Below are 16,801 nucleotides of genomic sequence, written 5' to 3' on the forward strand. Positions count from 1 at the left end.
TTGTCTGTTTACTTTTTTTTTTGAAAGATGGCTAGATGGATACTGGGAGAAGAGGATGAATGAGCGATACGAAGGGAAGAGAAGTCTGAATGGATGGAGTGGCTCAGGTACCTCTACCTGGGATAATGCAGGCCAGCCGCAGGTTTTAATGGCATATAAAAGCCCAGAACTCATCTTTTATTGATGCAAAGAGCCTGACAGGTGAACACACAAACACAAGCATCTCTCTATCTCTATATATACAACATAAGTTTATGTGTGTGTGAACTAGAGGAAGCACTTAGGGATAGTTTTCTGCACATGAAGAGATATTGGTAACATTGATAACGCTGCATCAGTATTTCTGTTTTACCCACCATTCACCAAAAAGCACAAACATGAGGTCATGTGTCTTGGCTCTCTTAGGCCTCTGCCTCTTGCGCTCCGAGACACGACGCAGAGTGTTGAGCAGCTTTTCCATATGCATGCGGTTGCTTTGGCCAACTTTCCTGGGGCAGGACCTCAGGGTTTTGCTGGAGAGCAGGTTGCAAGAGTCCATTTGAGGCCAAGTGTGTGTCTATGCCCACATATGTTTACCAAGCAGCCTGGTTTCGGAGGGGAACATTAGCGTTATAACAGTCAAGGGTGTGGAGTACTTCCACAGCTGCAGGGTGGGAACGTGAGAGTGAGTGCAGAAAAGTATGTGTGCAGTATTTGACTGTAAGACATGCAAGAGCCGCTTTAGGTGAACATGCATGAAGTTAAGTTTTTACATTTTTGTTTTTTGAATGCAGAAACGGGCCAGGATTGAAATTCTTACTGTATGACAACCTTGAGTGAAAACACAGGTTTTTGATATAGGTTTAAAATTTTATCACAACATTCTTGGAAAGATAAGTGATTATAAAAAGTATTTAAAAGTTCATTGTTTGTGGCAATGCATCTGCCATAATATAAAATCAGACCGCTGCAACACAAATACTTCTATAAAAATAAAAAATCTGTAGCAAATGCCTACTTCAGAACATCAGCTACAATTAATTTGAACACAATATTTACATGCAATCATGTTTTTTTTTTGTTTTTTTTACAGATATTAATATATAATCATAAGAAACTATGCTGGGGGAAAGAGCAAAAATCCCAACCACATCAGTAGCCATAGTTTGTCATTATTATGATTGAAAACACTTTTTATTGTGGTAAATTATATATTTACCCACCTCAGATTTTGATGCAAACTTGAGCAATAAAATAAATAATAAAAAAAAAGAATAAACACTCACCCTCTTTGGGTGTAGTGCTAAAGTATACAGGGTGATGGGCAGGTGTTGTTTAGCTCCCACTAGTGACCCAGCCGACTGCATCGAGTTTTGTGTTTTCGTTGTAACAATCCCATGCATGCATGTAGCGACAGTGGAGAGGAAACGCTCTCCTTTAACAGGAAGAAACCTCCAGCAGAACTAGAGCCCGACTCAAGAAGCACAAACTCTCTGATCCAGGATTACTCTTTACGTTAAAACAAAAGTTTTAACATAACTTTTAAACATAACTTTTAAAAGTTTATGTTAAAACTTGTAACATAAACAGATTTTGGGAATCTGTGATGTTTTCCATCTTCAAATTTTTCATGATTCAGTTCTTCTTGAAGATTATGAAATGCAAACTTCTCTGTGTTTTTTGTTTGCTGTAGGTGTGGTGGAGGTGGTGAAAGGCATGGTCAGACTCGGTGTCGCCCCCGATCTGGAGACATTAGCCACCTACATCCTCCCCGTGTTCCCCAGCTTGGAGGCCGCACTTCAAACCCTCAAGGTGATCAATAAAGTCTCGCTACGGTTTGTTCTCCGGCGCTCACCGAAAGGTTTTTAGTGACACACAAAAAAAAAAAATCGCTGTTGTCTGTTCAGGATTTGGGCGCCTCTGTGGACTCCGAGGTCTTCGTGTGCGCAGAGATTCGGATTCTGGCTACTAGCGACCTGGCTAAAACTTACACCTTAAGTAAGTCGACACACATCGACTCTAATGGAGTTTTTAACAAAGTCTGAAGAATCTCTGCACCATCTTGAGCATTCGTCATCATAGAAGTTTCTGCTTTGCCTGCAGGCTGATTGGCACACACACATTCACATTTGCCCTCCGACACCTCTGTGCTCATCAGGCCTTTTAAGGGATTAGTCTGTGTGAATTTGTAAAGAGCAAGAGCAAAGAGAGCTCAGAGGGGCGAGATACGAAGGGCTCCTAAATTATGGATAGCTGCTCCTGTTTTCTGTCTTTCATCTTTTAGCCTTAAACGCCCAGCATTCACTGCAATGTATGTGTCTCAGTTTAATCCCTGTGACCTGCCTGATCAGGGTAAATTGTGTTTTATAACAGAAAAAAGTGACTTATAAGGAAAGAGAAACTAAAAATACAAATGAAAAGACAAAAGCAAATTAAAGAGATGATAAAAAAAAAACAACAAATGTATAGAAATTTTGAGGAAAAATAATTAATAAATTGAATGTGTTCAACTACTTTTAAATGAATCTCCAAGACAACATAAAGAGAGAGGGAAAGGGTGATTGTAGGGCTTTCACAATTCATTCATGAAGGACCTGAAAGTTATAGTTAAGATTTAAAATTGAACTGTCAGCATGTGCAGATCCATTCATTCAGGACTGATTCATTCAAATGAGAAAAGTATGAATGATAATTACAAGTTTTTTCTGTGGAAACAGAATTAAATCCTAATTAAATGGAAAAAATGGAAATTGACAGAACAAAAAATAAAAATCAACAAATGTTTCATTTTGTTTCCTTTTAACATGTGCATGATTTCCTAGTGAAAAATACTGTACTTTCCGCAGTATAAGGCGCACCGGATGATAAGGCGCACCTTCAATGAATGGCCTATTTTTCAAAAAAAAAATTTTAAATAAAAAATTGGCAACCCAAACGCTTCAGTTTGTTCCATACTCTATTATTACACATCCACGTTTATAAAGAAATGGTCCCCCAGTACTTTATATAGTAGGCTGCCCCAGTCATTGTTTCACTCACGGTGTTGGTGTTGTGATATTGTGCCCAACTGCTTTCTGGGTAACACAGACCAACCGACACGCTGCCTCCGCAGTCTCTGTCTCTCTTCCCCCGCCCCTTTGCGCCCCCTGACTTTAAATGTATCATCAAACTTTATTAACAAATCAGCGTTCTGACAACTATCCCAGCATGCACCGCGTGCTTCTTCTTCCACGGGCGAAAATGAAGTCGGCGGCTGCTTACCGTAGTTGCTAGCCCTATTGTGGCTCAATATTGGTCCATATACAAGACGCACCGGATTATAATGCGCACTGTCAGCTTTTGAGGAAATTGAAGGTTTTTAGGTGCGCCTTATAGTGCGGAAAATACGGTAATCAGAAAATAAAGTTAGACACTCACTTTCTGGCCTACTCCTCCCAGTATTTTAACAAAAACGTCACAGAAAGTGTAGTTTTTTTTTTTTTCCGTTCTGTAAATAACCATGGCAACCTCATTTCATTCCTTAACAGTCGGTTCATGCTGTACCACCCATTTGTCCCATTATCATTTTCTTTTCTGATGCCAAAAGAACATTTCACAGATATCTACCAATTTCTTTAAGTTGTAGAAATTTTATCCCGGATACTGTATTTTAAAATCAGGAGCAATGGGTTTTGAAAAAAACGAGTTGCTTTACTTTATTAAGCTCTTTCCGGTGATTCAGAACCTCAAGCTCCTGTTTTGTATCCAACTTCCTTTGTTTTTTAAATATGTCTCAAATGAGTTGTTTCATTGACATTGATTAATCCACCTAATTTCCTAAAGTTAGGCTTGATGGCAGGTTTTAAGTGATTGGACTTTTACCTGATGACAATCTGGTGTTTTTCTTTAACATTTCTCTGTTTGCTTTCTCCACCTCAGTGTCGAATCCCTCTTTCCCACCTCTGGACCTCAGTTTATTCCGCAGTAGCCTCATCTCCGGCTTCAAAAAGTGAGTCAATTAGCCCCTTCCTCTGTTTGTCTTCCCATTTTCTGCATCACTTTACATTCGGCATTTTTTACATATTTGGCCCCTCGGAGCCCCAGCCTGGGGTTTTGCTATGGAGGTCACTGCAGCATATGCTGCGAGAGTGTGTGTGTGTGTGTGTGTGTGTGTGTGTGTGTGTGTGTGTGTGTGTGTGTGTGTGTGTGTGTGTGTGTGTGTGTGTGAGAACGTGACATGTGTGGCCCATTGCACCATCCACCGGCGTCTGTGCGCCAGGGCAGCTGCAGGGAGAAACGCTGCATCACGCAGACTTATGCGGGTGCCTCATACATATGGAGGCCTTCGCCCCTCATGCGTTCGCCCCAAAGCACCGTGGGAGATATGCAAATGAGCAGATGCCCACCACTATCGCCCCCTCCGACTTCTGCGCTGGTTGCGTTTTTCTCTCACTCTCTCCGACACACCAGGGCTGAGCCTGAGGACCAGCATCTGACTCGCAGGCATTCGTTGAAGGAGTGTTTATGAATATTTACAGTTTAGCACTACACGGCTGCACAAAAACACTCGGGCCCCCGGGCGACGCTGGAAGTGAACCGAGGAGTAAAGTGCTGACTTCCCTGCGGGGACCAAAGTTATTTTCTTTCACTGAGCAAAAATTCGATTACTTAAGCTCAACTTTATGCTCTTGGTTCAGCCCGTCCAAGTTCTTTATGCGCAGTGCCTAGCAAAAGGGTTTTGTCTTCAAATTTCATTGCAGTAAGTAAAAATTCAATAGTGGCTGGGCCTGTGATAACGGCAAACCCTGCTGGATGATAGGTTGACCCATAAATTATTATGATAAAATATAAGTTGTCGTTTTGAAACCATTTTCAAGTAATATCTTGATAATTATAAGCCTCTATAAACAAAATTAGCCGTCAAAAAATGTTAATGATCAGAACGGAAATGATCAATCTCATTTTAATTTAGCATGCGATTAATTAACAGTGGTAATAATGTCTTCCTGTTTTGGCTTTATTGCAAACATAAACCCCGGACAGTGAGTAATCTAATACAGCTAACAGAAACAAAATTTAAAAAAAATCTGAACTTCTGTTTATCTCAACAAGAAGGTTTTGTTTGTTTTGTAACCTTTACTTAACCAGAAAGTGAAAAACTCGTGGAGATCTCATTTATAAAACCGTCTCATTTATGGTTTTCATAGAAACCACCGGCTACATTTGCTGCTCTGGCAATGATCAACTGGGTTGTAATTTATTTTTGTCTTCCTAATCACCTAATAAATATTAGTGGTTGAGAGAGCCTGAATGGACCGACTTGAAATGTTCTTTTTCTCCACCAATTATTAGCTCAAATTTAAGAAAATTGGATAAACAAAATATTTCCGGTCAGTTTTGGTAGAATTTCTGAAATTCTGGACTCCATTCTACTTTCCGCCAACTTCCCTGCATCATGATGCTGCCACTACCTGTTTCATTTTGTTCTGGGTACGGTGAGTTCAGGGTTGTCTTTCCCTGCACACACACAGCGTTTTGCATTTAAGCCATGAAGTTCGGTTTCGTGTTTTTTTTTCTGTGTTTGTGCAGTGGATTATTAATCATCTCAGTAGCTCTTGATGTGTGATCTCTGGGATGTCTGTTCAGCACTCGACTCTGAAAAGATATTCTAAGTCATCGCTAATTATTGGTATTTTTATTATTTTTTTTCTAAATCAGTCCTTTTCCTCTCATCCCTATTCACTTTGCTCTCACACACACATACACACACACTCCTGTGATGGTTAGGTTGCCTGACAGGGTCATAATTGGGCTTGTCACTTGGGGAAGCGTGTCTGTGTGTGTGTGCGTGTGTGTTTGCGAGCGCCGTGTCATCGCTGTGCGGGACCTGCCCCTGTCAAAGACAAGGTCAGGGGATAATTTAATCATTAAAGACCTCTTCTTCTCTCCTCTCATCTCCCTCTCTCTCCTCCTTTTCCAACATCTCGCTGACAACGCTGGAGATGTCGCACATTGTCATCATTTAGCCCGTAGTGTGTGCGCGCGCGCCCCTGTGCTCATGTGTGACTTTGTGTCTTTTGTGGTGTGCCAGACTTTTGTACCGCCGTCTCTCGTCTGTTGTACTGCGGGACGGAGGGTGTCGAACTGGAAACCGTGTCGCTTCTTCTTCACGTATTCTGTGATATGCTGTCAGTTCACTAGCGGTGGTGAAATAATCCCATCGCTCCTGAGAAGTGTTGTGTTTAAAAAATAAAAGTTAAGGGATGTTTTTACAAAGTAAGCACTTTGCATTGCCTTGTTGCTGAAAATGTGCTACATAAATAAAATTAGCTTTGCGTTGTAATTGTAAAATTATAGATTTTCTTCAACTTTAGATGTTTTTACATGAATCTCATATAAAGAGCAGATGATATTTGAATGTCTTTATATTGTCATTAATGCATCTCTCAATCCAGTAGATGAATTTCTTCTTGTGTTTTTTGACTTCAATGACCAAATTGCATAAAAACTCTGTTTGAGCTGCAGCTGGTGTTCATTTATTGTCCTCTACTGCCCCCTGCAGGTCCTCTGATGTGGACTCCATGGTCAAGGTACGACTTCTGCATGTCACCTTTTGACTATACCAAAAAAAGAAAACCCGAAAAGGTGTCTGTGTTTGTAATGTTAAATCACATTGTACCTCAGCTGCATTTTTGATACTTTGTCAATCATTTATGAATAATGCCTGCTCTATAAAAGTAGTTGTTTTTTAAAAAAATACCTTCTTTAAATTTGAGATTCAACTTATTTGCAAAAGCAAATGCGATGAGATCGCGATACATATTACAACACGAAAGAGAGGATTCACTGAATAAGCAGTGAAAATGTTTTATTTTTATTTCTTTTTGCTAAAGTATGTGTAAGATTTTCTTTACAGCTCCCTTGACTATGTATAAAAATCCATGTGTCTTTAAACATTTGCTAATTTGTAAATGGTAAACTCGTGTGTAATTTCAGTATAAAAACACAGCCAACATGCAGTGAAACATGGTGGTAGCTGCATCATGCTGTGGCATGAAACTTAGGTTAAAAAGTAGCTAGAAACATAGTTAAGCAGTAATTGATAAATTGAGTCCTGTAAGAGGGTAGGAATGTATAGTTTGATACTTTATTCTACTTTTTTGAGGATGCTGAACGAAAATGTAATATGTGATAAAATTGCGAGTGTTTAAAATCAATTTATATATGAAATCCGTTGAGGTTTGTGGTTGTATTGTGACCAAATGTGAAAATACTTCAAGGTATTTGCATACTTTCTGCTGTTTTCCCAGATTATTGAGCTGCTGCACAAAGATGAGCGCTTCTCCGCTGGAAACTCCAACCCGTCTGGTAAGAAAAGTCCATGCGGACTTCACTCTTGCTTGTAGCTCATACACGTCCTAAGTTTTGTAATTCTTTCATCATGTAATTTTTGTGACTTTTGCATTTGTTTAAAACCAAAAAGGAGGCTCCATTGTGGATTTTATCTGCGTCGTATCAGTTACAAACTGCCTCCTGCATATCATTGATAACAAAATATCATTGATAACAAAATCCATGTTTACGTCCAGTCTCCATAGCAACGAGCTCACGTCCGACCCACTTCTCGTCGTGGAACCTCTATACGCTATGGGGTGTGTGTGAGTGTGTGTTTGTCAGCATGTCGGTAAAGGACCTGCTACCCAGGGAAATAGAGCCTTACTGCTGATGCAGCATCGGGATTGTGTGTGTGTGTGTGTGTGTGTGTGTGTGTGTGTGTGTGTGTGTGTGTGTGTGTGTGTGTGTGTGTGTGAGAGAGAGTCGGGGGAGTCTCCAGTGCAGAAGCTGGCGTGTGTGCGCTGGTGGGAGCGATGGAGACTGTTATCCGTGTCACTTCCAGTTAGACTACATCTGCGTGTGTGCATAAGCGTGGCAGTAGGAGGAAGCTGTCACAGCGAGCCGCCGTACGTTCACTCAAACTGCAGACCCAAAGCAGCTTCTGTCAGCAGAAATGACACAACCTCACACTTTGCAGAGGTTACAGGAAAAATAGTATGAATGCACAAATGGACACCGTGACTGACACGGTGGCAAATGAAATTTATTTCCCAAGACGACTGCTCTCAGTGTGTGTTTACGTGTGTGTGTGTGTGTGTGTGTGCATGCAGAGGCCACGTCATACTTCCTCTACAATCTGATAGACGGCATGTCAGAGGGGCAAGTTCATGCGCAGGAAGACAAACTGAGGAGTTTCTTCAATCAGCTGCATGCTCAGGTACAAACTTCACACACTGATGAGCTGCGTGTTAAATCCATTACTTCCTGTTTTAGAGGAGCTTTTATGAAACTACTTGAAGCTGTTTGCTGTTTGTCACCAGGCTATTTAGGTGTCACAAAGGAAATTATCTTTATCCATCAATATTTTTCTTGTATTTTTCATTTATTTTGAGGTACTCACCATTTACCCAGTCAACAAGAACAAGAAGCATCGTCTTAGATACATATTTTCCTTTTTTAACCCCTTAACCTGCAGGGGAACGCCCACATGCCGTTTTTTCATTGTATTTTCCGAGGGTGAGGGTTAATTAAACGAGAGGTAATAACCAAATAAAGACCTTTCAAATTTCCGATGTGGTCACTCTCATCTTTTGTTGGCTTCTTCCTCTTGAGACATGTCCACACTTTGTCCCATCTTCATGGGTCTCTTTATGTTTTAGAAATTATTTTTTATTGCATTTTTACTCATATTTTTAATTTTGAAATCAAAGAAAAATGCTGAAAAGACAAAAGCTGAAAAATTTATTAAAAAAACAGTTGGAAAATGCGACATATAGGAATATAAATGGGGTTTGATAATTTATTCACAATGCACAGAAGTTGCAAAACTTGGGCTGAAGGTCATTATCTTTTTTTTTTCTGATGGTTATGGAGGAAATATATATATATATATATATATATATATATATATATATATATATATATAAAAATGACACATTTCAGACTGAGGAAAGGCTCACAGCTTCTTTTGGACATCCCAGTGATGTTTACAATATTTGTTCAGATGTTCATGAATCCCAAGTTATCTGTGGTTACGTCTTTGACAGACAAATACTGCTACAGGCAACTCGATTAACCTCATAGGGTCATGGCATTTAGACATTTAGATTGGAGATGCACCAATCAAGCTTTTACAGCAAGATGCAAAGTTATAGTTTCCCCTTAGGTTTGACTTAATGTTTCAATTTTCCCCTAAATGAAAAAAAAGTTTTATGTAGTTGTTGAAACTCTGCTTCTCATGCACATCTTGCTGTTTGTGTGACCTTGACATTTGAATTTTTAATTTTTTAAAATTTTTTTTCAGGGTGTTGCAATTTCTCCCAGCATCTATCGAGGGATCAGAAACCTCCTGGATTCTTACCTCTGCCCAGAGCTAATTAAGGTACAGATTAGGACCTCCTTTCCGTTTCTGTTCACAAATCAATAATTGTGCTTATTTTCTGTCTAAAGCCCTGAATAATGGGAAGATTTGACTTGACAGATTTTAGTTTTTGCTGTATCTCGTCTTCCCATTTATGTAGAAGAAACTTTGAGAAACTAGTAGAAGAGGTGCAAAATAATTTTTTTTAAACATAATTCAGATTGAGACAATTTTATTATCCTCAATGGACAAACCAAAAACCATCAGTTAATCCTTGAAAATTGATACGTACCATAATGAAGTAGCCACGCTGAACGTGTAGCCGTCACATTGCTTCAGTTTCTAAAGTTGACTTGGTGAAGTTGTTGCATCACGGTTGTAGAAACGTAAACATCTGATGCTTACTGTGTTTTGCAGGATGTGCATGCTTTGGTTTATTCAAAGGAAAGAGACTCTGGGTCAGCCTCTTTGGCCACCGTAAGTAAAAATGTCTAAAGAATGACAGAGAAGTATAATTTTCCTCTTTAATGCTTAACATATGCTGGATTATTTGAGAATAATCTGAATATTAAGAGGGCAGGAGGGAACTTGTCTGGTGTGTCCAGTGAAAAGGCCAAATGTTGGCCTGTTTCTGCTATTCCAAATTCTGTTTTGGTGTTTGGACATACCTTCTTGTCTCAACACACACTTGTGTCAAAGTTTCACAAATCAGACCCACAGCATGATGCCATCATTCCAAAAGACTTGTGCAAATCTAGACTTGACTTTTCCACATTTTTTGCCAAGTTACTGAGACTTTCCCCTGATTGCCGTCAAACAAATGTTTTATTTAAAGAAAATCTATCATCTGTAATCCGTAATTATTACGTTGGAGAATTTAAAAGCTCCAGTGTAAATAGTTTCCAGACTGTATTCGTAGGTTTGAGTGCATGAAGGTCAGAGAAAATCCACTCTAACTTTAAATATGTTTGCCCAATTTATTCACTTCTGCTGTGCGTTGTATAATTGACCTACTGGACTATTAATAATTTAAATAAATCATTAAAAACCCCTAATTGGTATAGCATTCATTCTCATGATCTAAATTTCTTTGATTAATTTTATTTATTGTTAAAATATTTCACATTTATTGTTATTTTCATTTTCATTTGCGTTTAAATTTTTATTTTTCTTATGATTATTAGTATTTTTAATTCATTTTAAACTTCCGACATCAACCACATCACTACAAGGTCACGTAATTGCGAGGCTGCATGTGGGTTTTGTGCGTTTGACGAACATTTTGTCTACTTTAGGGAGATGAGAACAGAGTTTTGGCTCTTGAACGCAAACTGGCTGAACTCAAAGCGGAGAACAAGCCGCTGAACTCCGTTCTTAAACAGACCATCCATGCTCTGAGTGTTGAAGAGGTACGCTTCCCTTAACCCTTCCCATTTCATTCTTGTTTGACTCCACGCTCGGCGTTTCTGAGCATCTCGTTGTCTCCTCAGAACCTGCAGCGCGCCCTTGAGCTGAAGCAGCAGTATGAAGACGACATGTCCGTCGGGGCATACGCCATCCTCATCAGCCTGTGCTGCCGTCATAACAACGCGGAGGAGGCGCTCAACCTGAAGAGGGAGTTGTGAGTGCAGCAGGAGACACACACACTCCGCCGCGGCCGATGGTGGGCCATTAAAGTTTAACTTGAGTGGTATTAGGGGAGACGTTAATGCAGGGTCCAGCCGCTCTGTTGGCGAGCTGAAACACAGGAAACTCTCCCCTTGTTTCCTCCTCTGCCTCCTCTTTCACCACCTGCCCTCCAGTCTGACTGAACCCTGACAGCATGCAGCACATGAGCTGCATTACTGTTAAGAGAACACATTAATCACGTCTCTCTTTCTCTCTCTGCTTTTAGAAGTCGAAAGGACTCTTTAGTCACATTGGATCCCATTAAGTACATCGCACTGATAAAGACGCTCTCTTTGAATGACAAAGTTGAGGGTAAGTTGTCAGAATCAATATCTGATGTGTTTTTGCTTCAAAATTTAATTCCTGAAAGGGGAACTTAAGATGAATATAGCATCATTATGCCATAAGAGAAAATACAAAGCGGTACAGTAGAGACATTTTATATTTATCTATAAGTTATGGAGTAATTGACGTTTTTTAACTGCACTGCATAAACACAAAATTGTGTTTTTGATCTAGTTTCTAGTGCAAATATCTTAGTACACCTAAAATTAGAAAACTGACTTAGAAGTAACTTTTTAGCAAGATGTAGAGACTAGTATTAAGTAAATAATTCCTTAATATTGATGAAAAAAATTGTATTTCCATTGGCAGATATTTAACTTGTTTTGTTTCCTCTGCATTTCTGTCACCACGCTTTCTGATTGGCTACATCAGTCACACTCAGTAGGCTGCGTTCCCGTTTGTCCACACTCTGCTATATCAGACCAAAGCAATCCAACATTTTGATTATCCTCGATTTGAGGTCTCACTGGTCTCCATGTCCTTCCAAGCAGACCAGTTCACTCTTAACACCCAACACACAACAAGAATATACCTTAAGATTGTCTTTAGAGCTATCATAACACTCGGGGGACCCGGTGTGTCTGACTGATGGAAGAGGGAAAACTAAAAATATATATATATAAAAGAGCAACTTTGCTACACTATTTTTTTATTTTTATTTTTAGCCTTCTTGTTACCTGTTGATAGTTTTGCTCTCTCTCGCTCTCCTGCATTCTTAGGGAACCAGACACATTTCACTATAACAGACTCTGAAAATAGCTATATTTTAATCTCCTTTACTCGGTAACAGCGTTCACATTGAAGATTTCAGTGTGTGAGTCCCAGTAGCTCTTAGGTGGGTTTGCTGATCTGGAGCAGATTTTACCGATAAGTGCCGATCACTTGAAAATCGTTTGATTCCAGTCGACAGTTAATTTCTCGCTGCATCTGAAATGACAAGCAAATGGTGTGAGATTAATTAGCGATTTTCTTTTCTGGATTTGCTGACCGTTTCAATGTTTCTACACTAGAGCCACATGGACCCAGGTGCACACATAACGCCAAAGCGTTCAATGAACCAATCCTTCCCGTTTCTGTGCATTGTAAAAAGACACAATGGCTCATTTTCACACTGTGTGGAAACGAGTCGCAGCGCTGTCTGCTTCAGTCATTTATTACTAGGTTAATTCTTTATGTGGCAAAAGTTATCATCTTCATTTGACTCATTAACATTTTAGCTGGAAGAAATTGGTTCCTTCCGTAAGTCATTCTGTGTATTAACAAACTAGTCTGGCTCATTGTCATGTCTTTTTCTTTTTCTTTTTTTGCTTGTACAACCAAATTGTGCGCTGCTTGGAAAGTATGTCATTTTTCTTTTTTTTCCAGCTTCTGTGCATGCGTGTGTGTGTATGTGTGTGCGCGCCACCAAATCTGTCACAATCTCTCTTGGTTACCATATTAGCCGGCCATTTTCTGAATTCTACGGTGGGTTTCCTTCAGCCCATTGAAGACCCAATTACCATCAGTTTGTGCTTCTCCGCATTTCGCATTGGGTGACAGGCGAAATGTTTCCCTCGTCTGTTCTCGCCTTTCCTCTCCTCCCCTTATCACTTGCTCTCCGTTTCTGCGTCTCCATTTGACCCCCACCATCCTCGTCTTTCTCAAAGCGTGTCATTCTCTTGCCCCCCCCACCACCACCACCACCACCACCACACACACACACACACACACACACACACACACACACACACACACGTGTCAGCGGGAAATGAGAGAGGGGGAAAATTACAGGACTGTGTGTATTTTTCCAGAATTATTGAAATCTGCCTTGATGCTAATGGCAGATCATGTCCGCCAAAGTGCTTGAACATTTCACACACACACACACACATTCATACACAGAGTGACACAGAAATTTGCATGTGAATTCAAGCACAAGACATTTGGTGGCACGTCGGTCGGTGTGTCCGTCTGCCTGCGGTGCGAGTGTGTCGGGGTGTGTATAGGCTGCTCTCAATGCATTTGCCATTAGTTAGAGTGTGTGCATATGGAGGCAAGGCTTGTCAGCCACATTAGCACACATGGCTAACCTTGATGTTAGCCTGTCCCCACCCAGACGCTGATCTGCCCGGCTCCCAGCGAACACCAGGCCTCGCTGAAGATCACGTCTCTTGGCATCTCGCATTATTTCTCTCTTGCTTTAATGGTTTTGTTGTTTTTCTTTGAAGCCCCTCATTTGACTACCAACTTTGTTTGCTACTTTGTTCTTTAGCTTCATTCTCCTTTTAATGTTTTATCTGAGCTTTTTCTAATCTTCAAACCAATTAATTGTCTTCTTCTTCTGAGCAATTACTGTTATATCTTGGACCTTTTACCCATCCAGTCCCAGCTCTGTTTGTTAGAAACAGTATTTTGCTGGTTAAAGATTGTGCCAAAAAGATTGTAAATGTCTTGACTCAAAAAAAAAAGATTACCTGAATGCCATTAATGGTGCATTCACACCAACCCTGTTTAATTTGTTTTAAGTGAACTCTTAATTTATTTGCCTTGGAAGTCTGGTTCATTTTGAGAACTGTGGACGTGCGATCAAACTCTGGTCTGCCTAAAAACCTAGGTCTTGGTTCAGTTGAAGCAAACTTTTTATTTTTTTTTACATCTATTAAACTAGGGAAGTGTCATTGTCATTAAAAACTGTTTTTCAAGGGAGTCCTGGCCAAGAAGAAATGGAGGCTAAAAAGGAAATACAAATAATTACAGGATTAAAATACGATGCAAATTATTTAAAAAGTCACAAAAGTCTGGTAAGAATCATTACACCCTGATAGACTCGTTTAGTAACTGCACAGGGTTTTATTTAGGGGAATCAGAGTAAAGGACGTGTATGAATGCACACCTGACTTAATGTTTTTCTTAAATATACATCATCTGTGAATGTATGGTACTGAACAGTCGAGCTTAAGTTATTTCAGTGTAACTATGAGTAAGTTTTTTGTTAAATATTCCTTTGAAACCTTTGGTGTACATCCACCTGTACATATCTAGCAGTTCTAATAAAATCCAACCTTGGACCCGCTGAACTACATGGGCCTCAAGAGGCTAAACACAGCTTTCTTCTTCTCCTTTCTTTAATAAATACACCTCTCCTCTATCACCAAGCATCTCTTTGACCTGACCTTGCCCTCTTTCTCAATCCGTCCAGCCTCCCACTTTAGTAAACGCAACTTGTTCTGTTTTCTGGTGGTTCCAAACTCCTCTTCAGTGCAGTGTGTGTGTGTTTCTCTAAAGAGACATCAGCAGCAGTCAAGTCAGGCAGGATTACATGAACCATTGGGCTGTGTGATGTTTGTTTACCTGGGCTGTCTGCCTCCCATCTCTTGATGCCTGCGTGCGTGCACGTGTGTGTGTGTGTGTGTGTGTGTGTGTGTGTGTGTGTGTGTGTGTGTGTGTGTGTGTGTGTGTGTGTGTGTGTGTGTGTGCATGCATGTGTATGTGGGTGTGTGCACGCGTGGGGTCTGGCTCGGTGTGCTGGTCGAGATGCTCGGTTGAGCTGATGGATATACATACTAGCTCGCCGTACAGATGAAAGGGGAGATGGAGGGAGAACGGCATGGGGGAGGTTTAGATGGTGGGCGGAGGGAAGTTTGGGTAGTGTTGCTCCATTTGGGCAGATCAGCTCCAAGCCATTGGTCTCTGTGATTAACGGGTCTGTCATGTCGTGATGGAGAGAGCCGTGGGTAGATGGAGGGGGAGAAGCTCAGGGGGGAGAAATGGTCAGACAGAAAGAATATGCATCATCTGAGATGATGAACACTGCAGAAGTGATAGCAGGTGAGCCTGTGACGTAGATGTTGCTTATGTAGATTGCAACGACCAAGATCAGCATGTTCCTGTGGTCTTTTAGATGGTAATTATAACTAACAAGGTGTGTCATTTTCTGTGAAATGTTTGCTCTGTGCTTTCATTTATCCCTGCAATTTCCACCTCAGATGTTTATGTCTACGTCATTCTTTTTGATTTGGCTCAGTGATAAGACACCCGTCTCTTTAACTGGTTTAATTTATCTAGTATGTCATCCAGGAATATCCTCGCACCTGAGAATGAATCTGTTCTTACTTTAAACAGGTACAAGTGTTGATATAAAATTAATTTTTGGCAATATAGTCGACTGTAAGATATCTCTTGCAGATAAATTGGTACATACTCTGCCCCGGCTGGTTTTTACACATTTCCACGACTCCATCTTGTTCAGCAATAGGCAGCTTTGAGATGCTTAGTTGAATTTCTGCTGCTAAGCTTCTTCTGTCTTTTTTTTCTTATTTTCTCCAGAGGGTAACACATAGATCACATCTGCTTTGCAACTGAACTCTTCTGATCATTGTAAATGGTGTCCATTTGGGAAAATTTTTTATTTTAAAGGTAAAGTATTTCTGATGTGTGTGTTGTGTATTAGAAATCTAAATACAGACCTGAATATACTAAAAGAAGGTGAGCCGGTCCTAAACTCTGGCCTCTTTGCCAGATGAGCTTCTCCAGATCAGACTGTACAAGTTTCTATAAAAAGACATGGACCTGATGCATGCTGGACGAGTTAAACCTGCATCGGTTTTGTGGAAACACTGAGTGATGAAAAAATGTGGGAAATCCTTTACCTTACATTCTTTTGCAAACTTTTACTGTGGAAAAGTAGAGGGCATCATGTTTTAGTAGCTTTGGGTGACGGCATTCCAGCTTTAACTAGCCTTGAACCTCCGACAGTTTCATCCACACTCGTATTGCGTTTCCTATTTTTCCAGCCACTCTTTCAGTTCGAGTAACTATTCCTGCTCCAACCTCAGTTCCCATGTTTTCCTCCCTCCCCATTAAATCCGTGGCAGCCTTGGGTCTCATCCGCCGTAACAACTGGCACAGGAAGTTGGACGACGGAGAGACAAACCAGAAATTAGGATGCCAAAGTGCTCACCAACTGCAAAGTGTTTTGACTGGACATTTTTAGGATACTCTCGTTTTGGAGGTTTAGTTGCGATAACGTTGGTGTTGGAAAAGAGATCTTTGTAGCACTATTGTACTTTCCATTTTGAGCTTTATTTCCGTCTTTGCCTCAACAACGGAATCAAGGACCCCCGTTGAATATATTCTAAGCGCAATACCAACAGAACCCTGCAATTTGAGGCTTAAAGCAGATTATTCAAATATATTCAGCGTGTCTCCGTCTATCCATCTCCTCCTCGTTATTGGTCTCGCTGTATAGATTAGTATCTGTGGTGAAGAGCGGCTGTATCACTGACAGCCCATTAGCAGCTGTCTAAATAGACAGTAAACGCGTCTTAATTACTTTACCCTGTTAACGCACATACACACTCACTCCCTCTACACCATTTAGCCCCTTGTGCTGGCCAGATGGGCGCCTGGCCCAGTAAAAAGCCCTCCATTACCAGC

General features: G+C 40.5%; 1 protein-coding gene across 1 annotated transcript in view; it reads left to right on the forward strand.

Annotated features, from left to right (window-relative positions):
* The window catches only part of lrpprc (leucine-rich pentatricopeptide repeat containing), a 68,468-nt gene that overhangs the window by 10,681 nt on the left and 40,986 nt on the right, over nucleotides 1–16,801 (forward strand). The window contains exons 12-22 of the mRNA XM_008428723.3: nucleotides 1,673–1,791; nucleotides 1,887–1,977; nucleotides 3,898–3,967; nucleotides 6,521–6,548; nucleotides 7,269–7,326; nucleotides 8,124–8,230; nucleotides 9,317–9,394; nucleotides 9,791–9,850; nucleotides 10,669–10,782; nucleotides 10,864–10,994; nucleotides 11,268–11,353. Coding sequence (XP_008426945.2) covers nucleotides 1,673–1,791; nucleotides 1,887–1,977; nucleotides 3,898–3,967; nucleotides 6,521–6,548; nucleotides 7,269–7,326; nucleotides 8,124–8,230; nucleotides 9,317–9,394; nucleotides 9,791–9,850; nucleotides 10,669–10,782; nucleotides 10,864–10,994; nucleotides 11,268–11,353 — 942 coding nt within the window. The remainder of the gene's footprint in view (nucleotides 1–1,672; nucleotides 1,792–1,886; nucleotides 1,978–3,897; nucleotides 3,968–6,520; nucleotides 6,549–7,268; nucleotides 7,327–8,123; nucleotides 8,231–9,316; nucleotides 9,395–9,790; nucleotides 9,851–10,668; nucleotides 10,783–10,863; nucleotides 10,995–11,267; nucleotides 11,354–16,801) is intronic.

Source organism: Poecilia reticulata, chromosome 15 (assembly GCF_904066995.2).
Source record: "Poecilia reticulata chromosome 15, P_reticulata-male-v2, whole genome shotgun sequence".
Classification (NCBI taxonomy): Eukaryota; Metazoa; Chordata; class Actinopteri; order Cyprinodontiformes; family Poeciliidae; genus Poecilia; species Poecilia reticulata.